We start from the raw sequence: 20,363 nt of genomic DNA, 5'->3' as shown, positions 1-20,363 counted from the left end.
CAAAGCGCTCATTTAGCTTACTAGTTAAGACTTCAAGGTTACATAAATGTGAGAGTGCCGCGCGGCAGTTATACAGAAGAGAAAAAAAAATAAAACAGTTACAAGAATATTCTCAGTGTTATTTGTCCTCTTCCTTTATTCCTCTGGGATAGGATTTCCTTTCTTCTCCCAATAGTTTTTCCCCTTTCAGGCAGATATACATAAATATGATGGTAGCTCTTTTCCTAAGGAGTTTTCAATCTCTCTTCCTCCATTCCTTCCTATTTCTGCCCGACATTGCATTCCTATTATATCCAAAACTCACCACAGATTGGAGGCTGGGAAATTCACATGAAAACTAGAAAACATTCAACTCCACCTAGAAAAAATTGTCTCCTTGGTGATTGTTATTGAAGACCAATGCATAAAACATGTCTGAAGCTTTTCAGCTTTTCCATTCACTAGGATGTTACTTTCTTCACCACAGCATATTTTAACTTTATCACCACAAGGTGCTTCTAATTTATTCCAAATGTAACTTACATCTCCCTGTTATTATAGGATATCATTATGACCCTTTAATGCATTTATTCAGGCAACAGCTCTGTGAGATATTATTCCCATTTAACAAATGCGGAACTGAGAGTCTAAGAAAAGAAAGTGTCTTGACCAATATTATACAGGATGTCTGTGACAAAGCAGGGAATTGAACCTGGGTCTGATAAGTTTCACACTGGCACTCAAGGCCCTGAAGCATCTTTTTCTGGTAAACACACACACACATTCACACATACACACATGCAGGCATGCATGCATGCACTTACATGTACATTGTGGCTAGGTACAGACATTATACCAAAGTCCAGCCACTGGACTCCATTTCCCAGCAGCCCCTGCGCACATGGCTGTGATAGTACAAGGCTGGGGTTGCCATGGAGACCAGCCCCAGCCACGCTTGAAGGGGCAGCACAGGGCAGGGGACGGCTCCGGAGCTGCTAAAATCTTGTGGAGGGAGCACCTTGGCCAGGGGCCAGGGCAGAACGGCAAACTGTAGGGGTGTGCAGGCAGCAGATTGTGGCTGTGCCTCTGCTCTGGGACAGGCTGTAACCACTGCAAGAAGCCAAGATACAGCCATGTTCCGCTACCTGCATGCCCGCTCCTGGAGTGTTCAGGCTGCAGATCACAGCTCTGCCCTGCTCCTGGGCCAAGCTGCCCCCACCGCAAAATCCCACCACCTCTGGAGCAGCCCCCTACCCTGCCCTGCAGTGTGGCCTGCCAGCACGGCTGCAGCCTGTCTCCATGGCAACCCCAGCCTTGCACTATCACAGCACTATCACTGTGGCTGGGGTCTAGGTGGAGACCAGTCCCAGACATGTGGGCAGGAGCTGCTGAGAAATGGAATCTGGCTGCTGGCCAGATCCACCACTTTGCCCACCCCTGCATTACATCTATCTTACTTTAAGCAGACAGAAAGTGCTCTTAAGCTTTAACTGAAAAGGTGTTCATGGCTCTTACCGCATTTTAAAAATAGTAGCTCATGCTCTAAATTAACCCTTATTGGATGAGGTGTAGACTAAAGTGCTTTCTGTTAGAGCTTCTGTGCTTTGCCCAGGTGCAGAGTTGGCCCTGTCCCCTCACCTGTCACTGACCCAGTGAGCATCTTATTACAGCCCAGTGAGTAGCTTGGCTGTATGGGGTAGGGGAGGGAGAAGGAGGGTTTCTGTCCCTGCAGTGCACCACAGCTCGGGTGGGGGCTTGCAGGAGAAGGGCTCCAGGGTCTCTCCCCTCCAGCCACTGCTGACGGTTGCCATCTGGTTGGGAGGGCAGGGTTGGGGAGAGAAGTCATTCTGGCAGCCTCCTGGGAGGCATGCAGGAACATCCCTGGTAGCCAGTACAGGCAGGCTCTGAGCCCCTCCCTCCCCCTCACTTCACTGGACAGAAAATGTCTGTTTGCGTTGCTTGTGCTCTAACTTACAGCACTTTAAATAAAGCATAATAAAGCACTTCTGCCAGGGGTTTTTTGAACATCTGTTCTTAGCCTACTATTTTAAAGGCTAAGATCACGTGAAGTTCCTGTTCTTATCAGCTGTAATATATACACACTATACACACACACACATACTATATTACTAGGTTTTATATATAACTGTATTAAAAATTATTCTGTTTTACTGTGCACACAGAAGAACCACTGTCTGGGCAAATATTCTGGATTATTACCTATCCTTAATTGGTTTGTTGGGTCATATAACACTAGGATCAGGATTAGAATCAACACACAGCAGTAAAGGAAAGGAAAACAGTACAAAAGCAGATTGTCTCCTACTGCTGGTATTGTTTTTTCCAAATGTTTTTTATTTCTCCTAGAGGGGGAAATCCATTTGATTTCCAAAATCCCGTCAGAGTAGAGCTGTGTGTTATTAGATGTAATGTGCATGTACAGACATACAACATGTTTTTCATTGCTCTCGTGTCTCTAATATTTAATGGATAAAGTCAAGAGAAACAGATAATGTTTGTAGTAGGCCAAGAAGAAACAACTGCTTTTGCTCACAATGAAACTGGATGACAAATCCAAAATCTTGCAAGATTTATACAGCTGTTAAAAAATATCAGTGCATTTGGCATGGAGCATAAACCTTTAAAGAATGCATTTTATGAGGGACCCCTCTACATGTCTAACTTTATAGCTGGTTGGAGCCTTTTACTGTGTGATAGCTACTTTGCACGTGTAGCTCCTCTCAAGGAAATTGAACAATTAATCACTTAATTGTACAATACGTATAACATGTAGAAGGGGGGGCCTAGCTGTTCACCCAGCTATACAGAAAACAGACACTGTAAGGGTATTTGAGAGAGAACAATGTGACTGCTGTGGTTGATTGACTGCTCTGGGCCTCTCTCTCTCGTGTAAGAGAAACTCAGAGCACTTGATACAGTAAATGAGATATACAGTATTTTGATCAGATAATATCATTTAGCTGAAATACAGAAGATCAAAAGCTATGTAGCTAGAAGATAGCAACTTATGAACCATGCAAAATAAATATGAGTCCAGCCTTTCCAGAAAAAAGAAGTGCATTGGACCTGATAGAATTTTTTGTTGGTTTTTATTTTGTTTTGTTTTGTTTTGGAGGGGTGTTTTGGTAAGATGGAGAGATCTCTTCTAAACCAAATGTTTCTTGTGAGTACAAAGATCTTTGCAACTTTCCCCCTTCTAAAGACCTAAAACTCTTTTGCTCCTCAGATGGCCAGGAGGGGAAATTAGCGAGTGACATAAAGGCTCTTTCCCTCTCCATTAGAACTGAATGACACCATTTGCTTGCTTCAATAAACGAATTGCAAATTGTGCTACACTAGACGACAGGCAATCCTACAACAATAGGTTTCAAACAGACCAAAAATAAAACTGTTTCCCAAAGTTATCAATAAATGAATAAAATGGAAATACTGAAGAATTTACTCCTACATAAACAAATTAGGACTCAGAAATTGGTAGCTCTGGCTTCAGTGGTATTATAAATACAGGCTTCTCTTAAAAGATTTTTTGCACTTTGTTTTTAATTAGTTATGACATCTCAGCAAACTTAGAAAAGTTGAGCCGCTGACGTGAGCAGAGCTGAAAATCAAATTAAAACATGCCTAAAGCAACAACAGGTTTTTATTTATTTTTACTTGCATTTCTCTTGTGCCAAAAATCCTTATATTGTGAATAATAAGTAAGTTAGTACTCTCCAAAGTGCTTCTGCTTCTACAGTGCTAGCATTGTATCTCTGATTCTTTGATTTTCCTGTTCTTGCATTTCTTTTCAGTTCAGGGAGTTCAGTATATCAAGTCAGAGATGATCGGGCACTTTGGAAATAAAGAAGAATGAGATAACAGCCTTGAGTGCCATAGACTTCATAGTCTACATTTCTAAAGTGTGAAAAGATATTGCTTAGAGCTATGTCAAATATTCCACAAGGATTATGTAAACCACTTGAGCTGAGTCTTGAGTTCTGGCTTGAGTATGTTCGGTGAACAATAGCCAGAGTGATATATATAACTAAGGAGCTGAAAAATCTCTGTTCTGGAGTTAGTGATTTTTCCATGTGAAAAGTGTCACTCCTCTCACCTCCAGCAAGCCCTAAGAGCCATGTATTTTATTTAGCTCTCTTCAAGGAGGGAAAGTGCAGCTTAGTGAGCAGATCCAGGGCCTTATTTCAATGGAAGAAAGCTATTGTTGTGGGATAAATATGGGAAAGTCACTGAGTTTGCATCTTCTAGCTGATGATGTAAAAAGCCTGGTTCACTTCCAGTGCTTGTGAACCAAACTATAAAATTTGTTGATCCTGTTCATCAGCCTCTGTCTCTTTTTTGTATTACAACACAACTACCTATATTTAACATATTTCTCAAACTAATGTTGTTTCTAGTAGATCATTTTTTATTCTTTCCTGCAACCCTACTTGGATCAACCCTTATTTGTGTTGCATGCTCTCTTTACTGTTTTCAGTTTGTGGAACTGTTCAGTTTCATATATAAAATTTCCTTCTGTAAATTATACAGCCACATTTTCCCTTCTTTCTTCAAAGTCATTTCCTTCACCCAAAAAAGTGACCCATTGTAATCTGAAACAAGTTAGGAACAGAAATCAGACCACATTTGCAACTGTGATTTGGCTGAATTTTTATTTATTTATTCATTTACTTGTTTGTTTTGTTTTAGTCTTAACCATTGTATGGAGATTGGATTAAATTCAAGAGACCATGGTGTAGACCTTGTTTTTTGTCTTTGCTGCTGTCATTAGCCATGAAGCGACCTTGACCAACTCATTTAATTGTTCTTTGTTTTTCCATCTGCAAAATGAAGACATGATAGTCGTCATCTTTTATAGGACTTCCAAAGGGCCTTGGGAAACAGTATAAATGAATTAGGCATATGATTTTGTTACTATTATATTATATGGTAACTTTATGACAGTCTTTTCACAATGACAATGAGTATTAGGATACATATTGTTAACTCTTGACCTTGTTTTCTAGAACCATAAAACATGTTTTACTTGTCCTAATACATGTGTATGTCTTTACTGGGATATACGCTCTATTTTTGTACCCGTGGCCTAATTGTGTGTAATCATAAAGATTTATAGATGCATACAGTGTAGGACTTCATTTACTCACTCCATACTGTAATTACTTGAAGAGAAAATACAAAATATACAAACAGCCATGATCAAAGATATTTCTAAGTGGGAGAACAGAATCTGTTTCTGTTCTCACTATGTATGTAACCATGTCTCTTCTAATAGTTACTTTTAAAAAGTTATCAAGTATAAAACACCAACAGGTAGTTTTTCCCTTTGGCATTTACTTATTTATTTTATCTAGCATAAAATGTCAGTTTCTAATTTTCAAATGTTTTCTACCCCCTCCCCTTAAGAATGTTTAAACTTCATTTATTCAGGATATATTCACTGTAAAATTATCAATGTCAACTTTGTCCATGAATTTTTTGTTTTATCTTCTACCAAACTTGCCTTCCCCCCCCCCACATTTTTCAGTCTTTGTATTGTCTTTTTTTCTTGTCTGAAATTATCTGTTCCCTTATTTCATCTCGCTGCTCACATTCCAACAATCTTTTTTTGCAACTTGGCCAATAATCTTTGTTTTATCATTGTTAAGTTGCTACTCATGAGCTTAAACCCTTTCTGCTCAGGAAGCCTCATTTTTTGCTCTTCCATATTTAGGTCTGATATTTTTTTCTTTTCAGTTTGCATTCTTGTCACTGCTGCTGTAGCTCCATATATTGGATTGCTCATTCTCAGTTAGATTTATGTAAGGGGAGGTGAGGGGGAGGTTATGCTTGCCTGATCAAATTTGAAGACTGGCCCTCCTTTGAATATTAGCCTAGGCAGATTCACAGGGGCAGAATTCTGTAGGAGTGTCTTGTTCTGTCTATGTTCATAAAGAAAATGTAACCAGGCTCAGTTGTTCAAAGTCTGTGGGCACCATTACTATAGAAATTACTGATAGGACCATTGTCATTATTCTATTACAATTATAGTTCTGTTTAGCTAGAAAAAATGTGACGATAATATCTGTTGAGATGAGGGTCATGATTGGTGCCACTTTTGATATTCAGTTGATGGATATGGCATCACTTATCACAGAGAAGGAATTGTACTTCAACCTCTTTCCCCTTTATGGTCCTAATGTGTTATTTCTGAGCATGTTTGTAGAGTGATTATCATCACTTAATTTTGTTATAACTGAAAATGTAACCTTTCCTAGGACCATTCTATTCAAAAATAGTTTTCCTTTCCTGTATAAAATCTGTATCCTCAGAGACACTGAACACTTATCATTCCTACTACAGTTAGTGGGAATTCCATGCACCAAGTACCATTCAAGATTTGACTTTGTTTTTAAAGCCATGTGGCCATTACAATAATAGGGATGAGCCTCATCTACTTGGTTACCTTTTGCCTGAAGTGCTTCATTATGAGAAAGTTCTGATTGATTAGAATCAATATTTGATATCATATATTTGATAGAATCCAACAACTGGATTTTAAAAACCTAATTGTGCTCCCTGGGTGAAATAATCACTTAAAGGCAAGGTACAGACATTCAAAAAGCCTGAGGTGGATTTGTTATCTGGTTTTCTGAAAGTGGCATAGTATACTTTGGTAACAAAAAGAACACATATTCACCCTTTGATTTGAGCAGTGGGCAGGGGGTTCAAATCTTAGATTGGGTTCCCCCATTTTTAAACCAGTCTTTGAGAGCCAAACTTCTGATCTGTTATGGGTATAGACTGGTTTCTGATCACTTATACCTATAAAAGTGTAATGTCTGCACCCGGCCAAAATGATTATTTTGTCTGGTCTTTTACAAGATTATCGCCTTGCTTAAATTCAGTTTTTCCATGTCTAGTTCTTGGAACACTGAAACTTTGAACTCTGAAAATAAAGGGTGCCTATAAATAAAGGGTAGGATGCTCCAATGCACTGTAATTACAGTGTGTTAGAACAGACTCGATTAATTGATAATTCAATTCTATCAAATATCAATCAAATCTGCTGCTACAGCATGTTAATTAGCATGCTCCAGCAGCCTCTGTGTCTTGTGTATCAGCATCCCTGTACTTCAAATGGTGGTGAGGACGCTTTAACTAAAGCTTGCTCAGCAAGCTTTAAAGTGCCCACACTGCCATTTTGAATTGTGGAGATGCTGATACAGGAAACACTGTGGTTGCTTAAATTACAGTAGCTCCCAGAGCCACTCTGATTAAAGTGCAGCACTCCCACCTCTGGAGCATGTGTAACACCCCCCCACACACACACACACACACAAAAGTCTGAAATCCTGACCTCATTTAAAACAGTGGGAGAGTTAACACTGCCCTCTGGGAGATCATTTTAACCAGCATCATCATTCATTGTACAATTAGGACTATATGAGGGATAGTTCAAAGTATCATTATCAGTGATCACCAACAGTATACTCCTTATTATCATCACACTTGAAAATACAGTGCTATCTAATAATATTTTATTTAAGATAATGTGTTTTTTGCAAACTGGATTCAAGAGCTTTGTGTAGAAATAGCCGTGAGATGTGATATACAGCTGTGGATAAGTAGTTGAATCTGAGCTGTTCCATAATTCTGGAAAATTGTATTGAGTGTTCCAGGTTTTGCCCAACTCAGTGAAACATAGTTTTAAACTTGAACATGGAGATAAATTAAGATGTAATCCAAGGAGAGAACATGCCTTTTCATTTGGGATGTGAAAGAAAACGAAGAGTCCTTTGCAACGGGAAAGAAGAGCAGTTCCTGACTATGGGGTCTATGGAGAAGAGGGCTTCCCCCATGGTATAGTAAAATTACATGGAAGGGCAGAAAGGAAGCCAGTTCTGGGAAGTGAAAAGTTGAATGGAGAAGTAAGTGGCTATGAAAGCCATAGAATAAACTAGAAAATGTTCTATTTTTAAAGAAAGAAGCAATTTTAAATTGGATCCTGATTTACTAGGAAGCCAGTGGAATTGTATGAGCGTATGATGAGGTAATAATATATTTTTTAAAAGGTAAGAAGGCAGTGAGAACTGCATTCAGGTTATACTGAGATTGCTGGGTATTCTTAAATTTAGATTTAGCTGTTGTTTATGTGGTATGTGGGTCTCGTTTAGGTTTTAAACTCAGTGTAAGTTTCCTCTTCTCCTGGCTTCTCATTTGGAGGGAAGGCAGACTTGAAGTCCGGCTTGCATTCTAAAGGCAGCATCCATATTCAGACTGGCAAAGATTCTGTCATTAGCCTCTAGCTATTAGAAACCAAAGGTGTACAGATGTTCAGACTTTTTCTCCCAGAGCAAAAATGGCCACTCTTGTGCGGGGAGACCTGGAAACAATTACGGTTAAATTGCTTCTGAGGCAGTTTCTCCTGGGAGACTGAATGTCTGTACACTTTCCTCTGGCTTAACTGCTCCTGGGCAAAACTGCCTTCTTGAGACCAGGGCACCCTGGTCCTGAGAAAGCTTTGTGGGGGCAGCTGCTCTTCCCATCCCATAAACCAGGAGAACTTTTCAGAATTGGAGCAGCACCCATTGCTTCCTGCCTCTTCCCCAAACTGGGCAGTCCCCAGTTTGTGGAAGAGGCAGAGGGCTTTGCCAGCTCCTGCTGGCTTCCACTTGCTGCCCTGCCACTCACCTGAGTAGCAGGGTGGCAGTTGAAAAGCTGAAAACTGGAAGCAGGACTCAAGGACCCTGTTTTCACCTGCCAACTGTTAAATTGTCACTCCACTGCTCAGTTGGTTATAGGGGCATGGTGTGGTGTGGTGTGGAAAGAGAGAGCCATGAGCCGAACTAGAGAAAGCCTTTGCACTCCTGGATCCCATCCCCTCAGACTTTTAAACTGCCATGCCAGCCACTCAGCTGCATGGCAGTGGGTTAAGCAAAGCCAGAGGGACTGGGAGCCATGTACACAGGACGTTTTCCCCCTCCCAGGTCCTGGTTTCCATTTCCTGATCCCTCTAGCTTCCCCTTGCCACCTGCACTGCCCAGCTGACTTCAAGAGCATTGCCACTGCAGTGAATTGCTTCTCCCCATACTGCTTGAGGCCAGACCAGAAAAGTGTGGAGCTGGGCAGATAGCTGTGTCCCCAGCAGTGCTGTGGCAAGGAAGTTTGGCACCTGAGGCAAAGCCTGGAGCAGCAGCCTGCCCTTGGTAATCAGCTGGTTGGCAGGATTTGGGAAGTGGGGGGGCATTCTTGTAGGGCTGGAGCCAACCCTGGCTGTCTGTGGCAGCTTCTGCTTTTCAGTAGCTGCCACCACCACTTGACAGTTTGTCTCCTTCCAAAGCCAGGGTATAGTGCAGGCTATCAATTAATGGGATTCTCTAAGGTCAGGGTGGCCTAGGAAGCAGCTCTGTAGTGCCTGCCATCTCTCTGTCTTCTGTTGGAAATTAGCATCTATGCATAGCCTTAGCATGTGCTTTTTTCTGCACTTGTGCTATATTTTCACTTTGGATTTCACCTATAATGAATAACAAGCAAATGCTGATGACATAGTCCTTTGTAAAAAGCACACCATCAGGAAACCCCCTCACTACCAGTAAGCTAGAGAAACCCACTGAAATTGTTTGTATATCACATTTTATTAAATGTAAAAGGTCATGCATGTACCAAAGAACAATCTAGTTCAGCCTGTAAAATAAGCCTTGTGAGTCTTCCATTTCTTTTCACATTAAACTGGCAGAGCCCAGTAAGTCCCATGAGCCATGGAGCTTGATGAACCTCTCTGTATGTGGCATACTCTGATTAGAATCAGCAGGCCAGTGCTGTCACTGCTGTGAGGAAGAGGTCTCCTTATATAGTAAATGTAATCTGAATCCCAGTGACATTCACTTGTTTTTTTTTTCAATTAAGTAACACAATTTTATCACAAAACAGACTACTCCCATATGTGGTTGCAGAATAAGGTGGAAACAACATGTCCATTGATGGTAAAACAACAAGTATGACTGGAGGTATCCACTTGGGGTGTTAATAAAATGTCCTAGCTCCAGATTTAATACTACATGAGAAACTAAAATTCAATAGGATCATTTCTCTCTATATATGCATATGCATATACATATACATTTCAGGAAGCTTACTCATTAATGGTATTCTTTTGGGGGTTTTGGTGTATTTTGAAATGCTTTTCCTGCCCCAAAAAACAATTCTTTCAGACTTATGCAACATTTTTGGTAGATTATTTGACACACACTTAATTTTTTCTGTTGCTAACGGTGGCAGCAGTAGTTGTTATTTGCTCCCTCAGCAGGAAAGAAGCAGGTTATATCTGTATTTATAATAATTTCCATGCTGAATCTCTTTGACAGCCTCTCATACTGTTTTGAATGAGCATGCTATCAGTGGGTGCTGACAAGTTATTCATTTAAGTTTATGCAAACAACAAAGTAGAGAGATGCAGACAAAAGACATTTTAAATGGATGGCTCCATGCCTCTCAAGCACTGGAAGAAGTTTACTGGGCAGGCAGCCCTGGACAGTATCCTTAAATTGTCTTTTGACATAGGGCAATAGGAGGTTTACAGGATTGTTACAAAGGAATTATGCTCAGTAGGACATGGAGGACAAAGATAAATAAATATGTAACTAAGTCATTTACCAAAGAGCTTATTGAGAAAGCAAGAAAGGTCCCTAGACAAGAAGCCTGTGGGCTGAGACTTAGGTGAATTCAATTCTTGGCTCAGGCAAATGTTGTGATATCTTTGGTAATGGGAGATGTTACTTTTCTGCTTTACATGCATGTTAAGGATTAAATGTTTGAGTGATTGCAACAAGTATCAATGCTATGCCGATAAAGGCTGGATACAAGTCTGGCCACAGGCACAAGTGAAATGTCAAGAGAGAGAAATAGCTGAAATTAATGTTTAAAACATTGGCATAAAGGGCTTGATGGAGAAAGAATGACATATTGATTCAGCACTAAGTAAGCAATATATATTCATCCTAGCTAGAATCTCACCCACTTGACACAAAGAACAAGCAGCAATATGGGCTAGAAAACACAGTATTGGTTGTATTCTTGCACCCATATCCATTTAGTCAGTGATATCTACTCACTTGTATTGGTGTGTTGCTTATCAGAGCAATTTGAGCAAAATCTCTATTTGACTTATGCCAACCCACATGTTACAGACTCTTTCAAAAATGTCCATGCTCTTTATTTTCGGTTTCCTCCACTCAGAACATTCATACTTCCCAGTTCATTCCGGAGGGCTGTGCCAAAGCTTATGCCTTAATTAGCTGTTTGGTTTTTAGTATTCTTCAGCATTCACAGATTTTTTTAATCCCATGATGTTTATCTAGGCACATTCTGTAGGCAGCAACTCAGCACTTAAAGATATAGTTCCAGTAAGAGAGGCTCAAATAGTGAATAGACTTTAATAATGACAAGAGAAACAGTTTCCAGAAAAACAATGTACATCAGAGTAAATGCACCTGTAAGATCTTCTGAGGCTCTGGTTAAACAAAGCTTTTCAAACCTATTTATAAAAGCCTCATATGGTAACTCCCAGTAATGTTACAAGATCATCACATTGTTTCCTTTCCCCTGCTCTTTATCACCCTGCTACATTTCCATTGTCATGTGCTATGATTCTACAGGCTTGCACACACCCATCACTTTTACTGTAATAATAATAACAGCTTCATTAGCCTTTTGCCAGAGCCTTATTCACCCATTATTGCAAGATATCCCCCTAATCTGATCTGAAATCTAACTACCTTCCTTTTTCAATTGACTCCTCAGGACTCATCTCTGCCCCAGTGCCTTTAAGAAACCAGTCATTTAATTGTGTCTGGGGTGACAGTAGATGGAGCTAAGTGATTGTTGCTTTGTTTATAATAACTTTTAGAGAACTGTAACAACCCTGCAGACCCAGTATCGTAGCCAATGAGGTTAATCCAAGGCACAATTATTGCTAATTGAAAACTTTTCCTTCTCACTTCGTCTTCTTAGCAATAGGCCCTTTGTGGCAGAAACTGTGCCTTCATGTATGTTTGTGCAGTAACTTGCAGAATGGAGACCTGATCCTAATTGGAGCCTTTGGGTATTACTGTAATATAAATGTAATGGGATAATGATTACTAATTTTATTAACTGCCATGCATACCAGCTACACCTGGGGTTCATATTAAGATGACAGAATTTGACAAAAACTTCCTCCCTCTTCTGTTCTGTAGCTGCACTACCTTTCCCACTCTCACCTTTTAACTTCCCATGCCCACCACTGTAACTCTCAGCATCAGCTATCATCTTCACCCTGAACTTCTCACAGCTGTGTTTTTGGCCACTATGCTCTCCTTATTCAGATCACTCCTGAAAATTCACTGCCCTCTGAAGCCTGTAAGAGAAGCCTTATTCTTATTTATACCAAGGAGTTTTTACACCATATGGACCATGGAAAGGGGCCTTACTAGGGAGGTGGACCCAATTTGGCATAAAGTATAATGTAAATATAAATCAGGACCAAAAGGATTACAGTTAGCCCTTTGAGGTGGGTAAGGTACAAATTATAAAATTTAGTTTCTATTAAGGTGGCATTCTGCTTTTTGGTGTTGTAGATAATACAGCCAGCATTCTGACCAGACGGAGAAGATTCAGTCGAACCACTCAAGATGTCTATTACCTCCCTATTTTGATTTCTGATACTGGAATCCCCTCCCTGACCAGTAGCAGCACACTTACAATCAGGGTGTGTGCATGTGAGAGAGATGGACGTGTGCGAACCTGTCATGCTGAAGCTTTCCTCTCCTCAGCTGGTTTGAGCACGGGAGCTTTAATTGCAATTCTTCTCTGTGTCCTCATCCTTTTGGGTAAGCAGCTCTTAGCGTTAAGTACCTACATCCTCTATATTCTCTAGCCTTTAGAATGTGGCAATGGAGTGACATATAATGTGGTTCTGAACCGGGGATTGCTTTTCGTAATTAGAAATCAGACATACAAAGCTATGGTTATATTTTCTAAAAAAAATATTTAGCTAAAAGTAATAGGAAAAATGTCTTAAAAGCAGATTGTTGAAAGATTAGACTCCTTAGACACAATTCTTTCAGAGGTCATGGAGTAATTACCAGTGCAGATCTCCTCAGGTAATTTGGAATATTTTCAGAAAGGCACTGATTTAAGTACCATCTCTGGAACAGTTGGAAAAATGATAAAGAAGAAATGAAGGGAAAGCTTTGTGAACTGTATTGCTCTGTAAGAAGCAACATTCAATTGTATAAAAGCCACTTCTTAATTACCTTTGTGAAATGAACTGATAGCAATGCACAACGTAATCTAGAGGGTAAAGGACATATGAGACAGTAAGATGATTTCATTAGATAAATGCCCTTGGAAGTGCATTTTCTCTTGACATGTTATTTACTCAGGACAATTTTGATGTAACCAATTAGTTAATATTATCTTTCAGCAGAGATACAACCTGCTGTGTATAGAAACATCCCTCTACTGTACGTTTGCTTTTTTCTAATGCAGAATGTTTAAAACAATGGTGCTTGTTTCATGACCCACGTATTTTTTAAAATCAATGTATCTCCCCTGAAAGCCTGTGTTCTTTTGACAAATTGACATAGCTCAGTGCAACCAATTCTGTCACATGTTAAGATGTAACTTGAAAATGTACAGATGTGGTTGATTTACATCAAAGGCATCCGAGTCATTGGGCCCTGCAGGATGGATGACCTACCTCTGGCACAGGGTAGCGGGGCCACGGCTTCTTGGTGCATTGGCATGTCTCCGGAACCCAGGGATTGAATGCTTCTCCTACACCTGCTTCTTATTATGTTTGCCATGGTTGCGCAAAGACCCTACATTCATCAATGAGTAAGGGAGTGAGGAGTGGTCAGTAGCCAATAAAGCTGCATGTGACAAGAGGCCTTAAAGGGAAATGGAAATGTGGAAAGAGTGTCTTGATAAGTAGAACTGTTGTGGGGTAGAATAACAGGACAGTAACTAAAGCAAGTTATGATACCAAGTGGTCTGATGTTCAGAAGAACTGGGCAGCCAGGATGGCCACTGAAGTCAGTGTAATCTATTAATGCTTTGCACCTGGAAAAAAAATCAGGTTGCCCTTACTGAGATATTAAATACCATTTTTAAAAGCCTGAAACTGAGGTGTTGCAAACTGACATACCTCCTTAGGAAATCAGTTTATTTCATCTCAGAATCTTTTCCTAAAGGCCTATTTTGAGGCATCCAGGTTTTTTATGTTTTGGTCACATTGTATATAGACAGGCATCTGAATTAATCACAACTCAGTTTAAGGCCAGCATAAGAATACAGGCACCCACATAGCAGTTCCCCCTTCATTCTGTTCATGAGACCAGAAAGTTACTTATTTCATACCTGATGAAAAAAGTAGAATACTTTTTTTATATGCAGTGTCCATAAACCTGATCTAATAACTTCAGTTTTCTCTTTAGCTATTGTGGTCCTTTTCATCACACTAAGGCGCAGCAAAAAGGAGCCGCTGATCATTTCTGAGGAAGATGTCCGGGAAAACATTGTCACATATGATGATGAGGGTGGTGGGGAGGAGGATACTGAAGCATTTGACATCACAGCCCTGAGGAATCCATCGGCAGCTGAGGAGCTAAAGTATCGACGGGATGTACGGCCTGAAGTGAAACCCACACCAAGACATCAACCTTCCTCCAGCCTTGACAGTATAGATGTTCAAGAATTTATTAAACAAAGACTGGCAGAGGCTGATCTGGATCCCAGCGTGCCCCCATATGACTCACTACAGACATATGCATATGAGGGTCATAGATCAGAAGCCGGATCTATCAGCTCTCTGGATTCAGCTACTACGCACTCTGACCAGGATTATAATTACCTTGGTGACTGGGGACCAGAGTTCAAGAAGCTAGCTGAACTCTATGGAGAAATAGAATCAGAAAGAACAACTTAGTTATCATTCTTGGAACAAAAATGTTTTAGTTCCCAAACAACTGGAGGTATAACCACAGCAACAGTAACAATACATGAATAACTTGGAACTGAACAAGTTGTACACAGTTACTGTAGGAAAAAAAGTGCCCTTTTCATATATGAAACTGGGTTCTTCAGTTGGAAGAAAAGCAAATTTTAAAAAATACAAAAAAAAGAGATACTGCTGTCCCTTGTGTATATTTTTTAATTGCTCAATAAAGTCTGTGGTACCACATCCATAACAATATCTAAAATAAACCAAGCAATGACATTTTTATTGCAATATGTATAACATACCAGAGCTACAGTAAGTCTATGATGGTGCCTGTTTATGAGGATAGCTCTCTAGAGAGCTAATCTTATGCAGAGGGTTGTGACACTATTTCTAGCTCTTAAGGCCTTGGGACCAGCCTAAAGTAACCAGTGGGGTTTATTACTGATGTGACAGCCTCCTACAATCCATTCCTTTACAGAAAGGAAACACTGGGACTATCCCTTCAAATGGCTTTTTGGTATGGGCCTTTATTAGCATCAAACTGAGCCTTACGGAAGCACCAGCATGTGTTGTGCCCCTCTAAATAGTTAGGAGGAGATTGGTTGCCTGTATAAACACATGTGCAGCCCATATTCACCAGGCCTGCACTATTTATGGAGTGGTCCAGAAGCTGTCACATCCATTATTTCTGACTTGTCTTTTTATCTTTCCGCAAAAATCCAGACAGAATAGTATGAAATATTTCCTATGCAGTGAAGCAGATAAGGCATAGGCACTCTTGGTAAAAGTAACAATGGAGGCACCATTACCTATGCAGGGGTTCAGGTCAGTGGGCTTCACTCAGATCAGTGTTTGAATCTAACTAGTTTCATGCTGCTCTGTGACTAGAAGCTACAACAGTCATTTTACGATTCTAGGGATTTCCTAGTCACATGTCACATTTATTTGCATATTAATGTGACCAAAGGAAAAAATAAAGCTGCTGGTAAAATATTGTCTCAGTGTGGAAAACAAGGAGTTTAAGTTGATGCTACTTGGGTTATTTATTTATTTATTTTCTATTTATTTTTGTGTAATGCTGAAGGATCTTAAAAACTTCCCCATGAGGCACAACAAGCTGTATTCTTTTTGTTTTCCTAATATAATGTTTGATGGGTACATGAGCATACTTTAAAGTCAATGGAGGTGGAAAAAAGTTAGATGTAAAATGCCATTACTGGGGTTCACATTGAGTTGAATAAATCAAGCTACTCCATTGTTAATTGTCCATCATTATGGATGCTGCATTGTCAGCATTTTAACACTCAATCCAGCCTTTTCTCACATTTTCCTTAGGGAAGCAGGAAAGAAGTTTTCTTCTGCTTTTTGTCTGTCATGCTCCCATGCTGTAATAGTCCCAGGCATCACAATAATCTCAAAGGAAAAAGATGACAGCCCAGCATTAAGAGTGATGTAGTGGTTGAAAACTCCTTGGGGGAGGAGATTTTTTCCCCACCTCTCCACTGCACAAGGGACGAATATCTGCTACTCTGCCCTTTTAAATGGTTGAGGTTAAAAGTGCACCAATATTAGACTTAGTAAGCAAGTATGGAGGAGCAGCAACACCAGTGAATCAGTCCTAACATACTCTCCATTGTATCTTCCCCACCCTTTCCTGTACCTTTGGGATGCCATTTTCCCTAAGGGTAGTAGAATAAGAAACATTTTTGCTTTACCCATCAGGCAGAGACATCAGTTGTATGTGTCCGTTCAGGCCGTACAAGGGAGCTGGGAAACTCCTTAAGCCCTCCATCACCACTACATGTCTGCAAAAGGGTTAGCTATAAACTGGACCTTCTGCTAAGCTCACAATGACCTTACTTTTGAGAGTTTGGAAGTTTTTATAAGTCCCATATGACATTATACAGACAAATCCTTTCAGGCTCATGCTGCCTATCAGCTGTATTAATACAAAGCTCACAAGCTTGGAAGGAAACACTTACAACTTTCTTTTGCTGTTTGCTGCCACTGTGCTTCCCATAATCTCATCCTGTTTCCATGGCTTCTTGTTACTTCATGTTCTCCAAACAAATTTTACCCACAAGAAGCAACATTTCTTAAAAATAGCTTATGGAACATGAACTTGTGAGAGTATCAAAGTTATAATAAAAGCTGATGAAAGAAAAGGGACGGTGAACAGGATAATTTACGATTAAATATTCCCTGTTTCAAATGCCAAAATTCAAACTTTCAGTGGAAGCTGGGGGAAAAAAAATGATGAAATATTCTTGAATTTGATCTTTCTTTAGTCCAATATCCTGATTCAGTTAATGTCTATTGCAGAATGTCTCTGGAAAAATAAACTCTCAGAGAACTTTATGTAAGAGCTATTTTCATTTAGTACAATACTGAACTGAGTGCTTAATGTTAAGTTCTTTTTTAAACATTCCCTTAAATTGAAATCATAATGCACCTAGTGGTGCAAAATATTTTGAAGAGAAAATTCTTACTGGTTAAAATTATTCTTAGTTTGTCCACCATTTGTATTTTTGTGTAGCATCAATAGAGTGATGGGTAAGTAAGTAACTTAAAGACAAAAGCTTTCATAATCTATAGTATCCACGTTCCATAATACTTTGTGTTACTTCTACTCAGAAATTACTATTCATTATTATGGTATAGTTTTAAATTATAGAAACTAGGTAAGTTTATACTGAATTAATCTCTCCTTCCCATAGAGTAAGTGAAATCAATTGCAGTTTGAACATATGCAGTAGTATATATGGTGCTTGATTATTATGTGCATCGTAATATATGCAGGTTTGAAGCCAAACAGAATTGAAGAGCAAGTACATAGGCAGATAGCCTCTCATAATGTTCATGTTCTGGTTAAATTAATGAGAGTAAGAAATCATATCTCCTAGAAAGAATAAAACCCTTTTGAATGCTTTGTAATGTTCCCTACACCTTTGTTGCTACAGCACACATATACTGTCCACGGGACCTCTGCTAAATCATGTGAAGTGCATATTCTGCTCTGGGGTTGTTGAGACTTCTGCACTGATGCTGCGGTGTGTTCTGTTTGATATGTCCTCCCCACAAGAAGCTCCAAAATGTGTTATTATATCATTATGAGTCTGCATGCTTGCTATGGTTACTGTCTTTATTCCAGTACACATCATAATACTGTGTTGTTTGAATGACTAATGACAGAATACCAAACCTCCAGGGCCACAAGGAAGGGCCTCATCATGGAGAATAAACAGGTTTGCAGGATTTCTTCTACCATTATCTCATCATTTCTCCCTCTCTTTTCTTGTCCCAGCAATACACTACAACAATATTTGATGATGTCTGTGTTAATATGATTAAACAGAAAGGAAATTAACATTCTGTCTCATGGCAGCCATGATCATTTTGTCACTCTCCTGGTTTAAGCAAAGTTTACATGCAGTGAAAATTGTGTGTGAAAATCTTTTCCAGTTTGTGGTTGAGTCTGATTGTATTGACTTCACTTAAATCTTTTGTGGATTTCTTGTATTACTCATGTTTAAAAACAATTTACTCTATGCCTAAACACAAATTCTATTGCAGCTTTGCCAACCCAAACACTGGAAGCGGCCCAACTTTTCTAAAGCTGGAAGATTTTGACTCAGAATAGAGCTACATGGGGTTACTTAAGGGTTTATCAATATACAATATTATTTTTCTACAGTGACTGTTGATTAATAATGTATTTACATCCATTATACTAATCAAAATAATTCAAACAAATACTTTTCATTGAAAAGGTGAGGATCCTCAGAATGTTGTAATCATGACTTGTAATCTGGAAAGGTGGTCTGAGTAAATACTGAAGAGAAAAAAACAGTGCCTATGGCAACGGTTCTTAACCTTTTTAGTTTTAGGACACCCGTAGTTAGACTCAAGTCACCCCTCAGAAATGCCAACTCTTAGCTTTAACTCTTTGACTACAGAAAAATGGAGCAATTCTTCTGTTGCAAAGAACTCAGAAAGACCACAACAGGTCAGAATGCTTTTGACACTATGAATTCCTGTTTGATATCTCTGAGTTTATCTTATTTGTACGCCCAACAGTGCTAACATGGCACCCTGCAGCACCCTTGAAAGAATGTCAAGGCACACCTGGTTGGTCTAAGGTATGTTGTCAGCTTAAAAATCATAGGGGTTGAGCCAGTGTCCATTGGTCAATAGAAAGATTACTGTTGACTTTATTGGTTACTCCATTTGGGTATTGGGTATTATTGGGCATTTTATTTGGGTATTCCATTTGGACCAATATACTGTAATGAGACTGATTTTCTTTATCTATACAACTATTAACATCTTGGTTGATTTAAAAATGTGGGGCTGGGAGGCACTCTCTTATACAATTTGTCTAATTTTTATTTCAGTTTGGTTTGGAAAATGAAAATCATAGTAATTAGTTTTGTTTTCAAATTCTAAGTGGTGCCATGTTTCAGTTACAAGCACTGCGGTGTTGTATTTGTTTAAAATAATTATTGCCCTTGGTATTTGGAAAAATAATTACAACAATTCTTATGCAAAACTCTTCCAAAATCTAAACTTAGGGCGGTGATGGAGTTAACCATATATTTCACACTCCTCTCAACAGAGTTGCATAAAGAATCACAAAAAAGTTTTTTTTTTAATAGAGGAAAACTGAATTGTCCTACACAAGTAATTGTTTTGGGATTACAAAATGATAGAGACTGTGTACTTGTCATATATATGAAATAGCACAATGCATTCTGAGGAACAGTAAACAGTTAAAGCAGCATTGCAGGTATTGGGCCATTCTTATTTTTCCAGAGTCTCCAAAAATATATATATTTTTTTTTAAGAAAAGAGAAATGTCAAATGTACAATATTATATGAAATTAGGTTACAAATACCTCCTTAAGCAAATATTACTGTTGGAGATTGTTATGTTTTCTTTGAATAAACAAAGGGGACAAAATGTTTATTCGTATAAGTATTTTTCAAATAAAATATAGACTTTCCCATGCTGATGGGACATTGCATTCCTCATCACTCTGGAAATACGCTTCTCATATCCATACATTGTATCACTTATGAAATATGTAACACTCTGAAGACATTTTATATTTAAGAATAGAATAAAATACAACAGTATTAATGAGGTTAATGCCAGAAATGCAGTGGTAAGTTTGAATAAATTTGATACACTGTTTCAGAGAATGTACATAATGATTATGGCTATAGATGCATAGGGGGGGGAGAGAGGGAGACCCTGAGAGATACTTTGCAACAGTCCACAATAAGTGGTTCATTACTTTTACTCATGATGAGTGCTTCACTCTAACAACCGTTGTCCTGAAACTGAATTAGCACATTTTTGGATGAATAAACTGTCTACTTGAGTGAAATAGTGAATTACAGA

The 20,363-nt window shown here is 39.1% G+C and overlaps 1 protein-coding gene across 1 annotated transcript in view; it reads left to right on the top strand.

Moving 5' to 3' along the window:
- The window catches only part of CDH18 (cadherin 18), a 485,140-nt gene extending 466,225 nt beyond the window's left edge, over nucleotides 1-18,915 (top strand). The window contains exons 12-13 of the mRNA XM_019541925.1: nucleotides 12,594-12,845; nucleotides 14,454-18,915. Coding sequence (XP_019397470.1) covers nucleotides 12,594-12,845; nucleotides 14,454-14,944 — 743 coding nt within the window. The 3' untranslated portion in view covers nucleotides 14,945-18,915. The remainder of the gene's footprint in view (nucleotides 1-12,593; nucleotides 12,846-14,453) is intronic.
- The last annotated feature ends 1,448 nt before the right edge of the window (nucleotides 18,916-20,363 follow it).

Source organism: Crocodylus porosus, unplaced genomic scaffold, assembly GCF_001723895.1.
Source record: "Crocodylus porosus isolate Cpor-Errol unplaced genomic scaffold, CroPor_comp1, whole genome shotgun sequence".
Classification (NCBI taxonomy): Eukaryota; Metazoa; Chordata; order Crocodylia; family Crocodylidae; genus Crocodylus; species Crocodylus porosus.
This window is presented reverse-complemented; position numbering and strand designations above follow the sequence as displayed.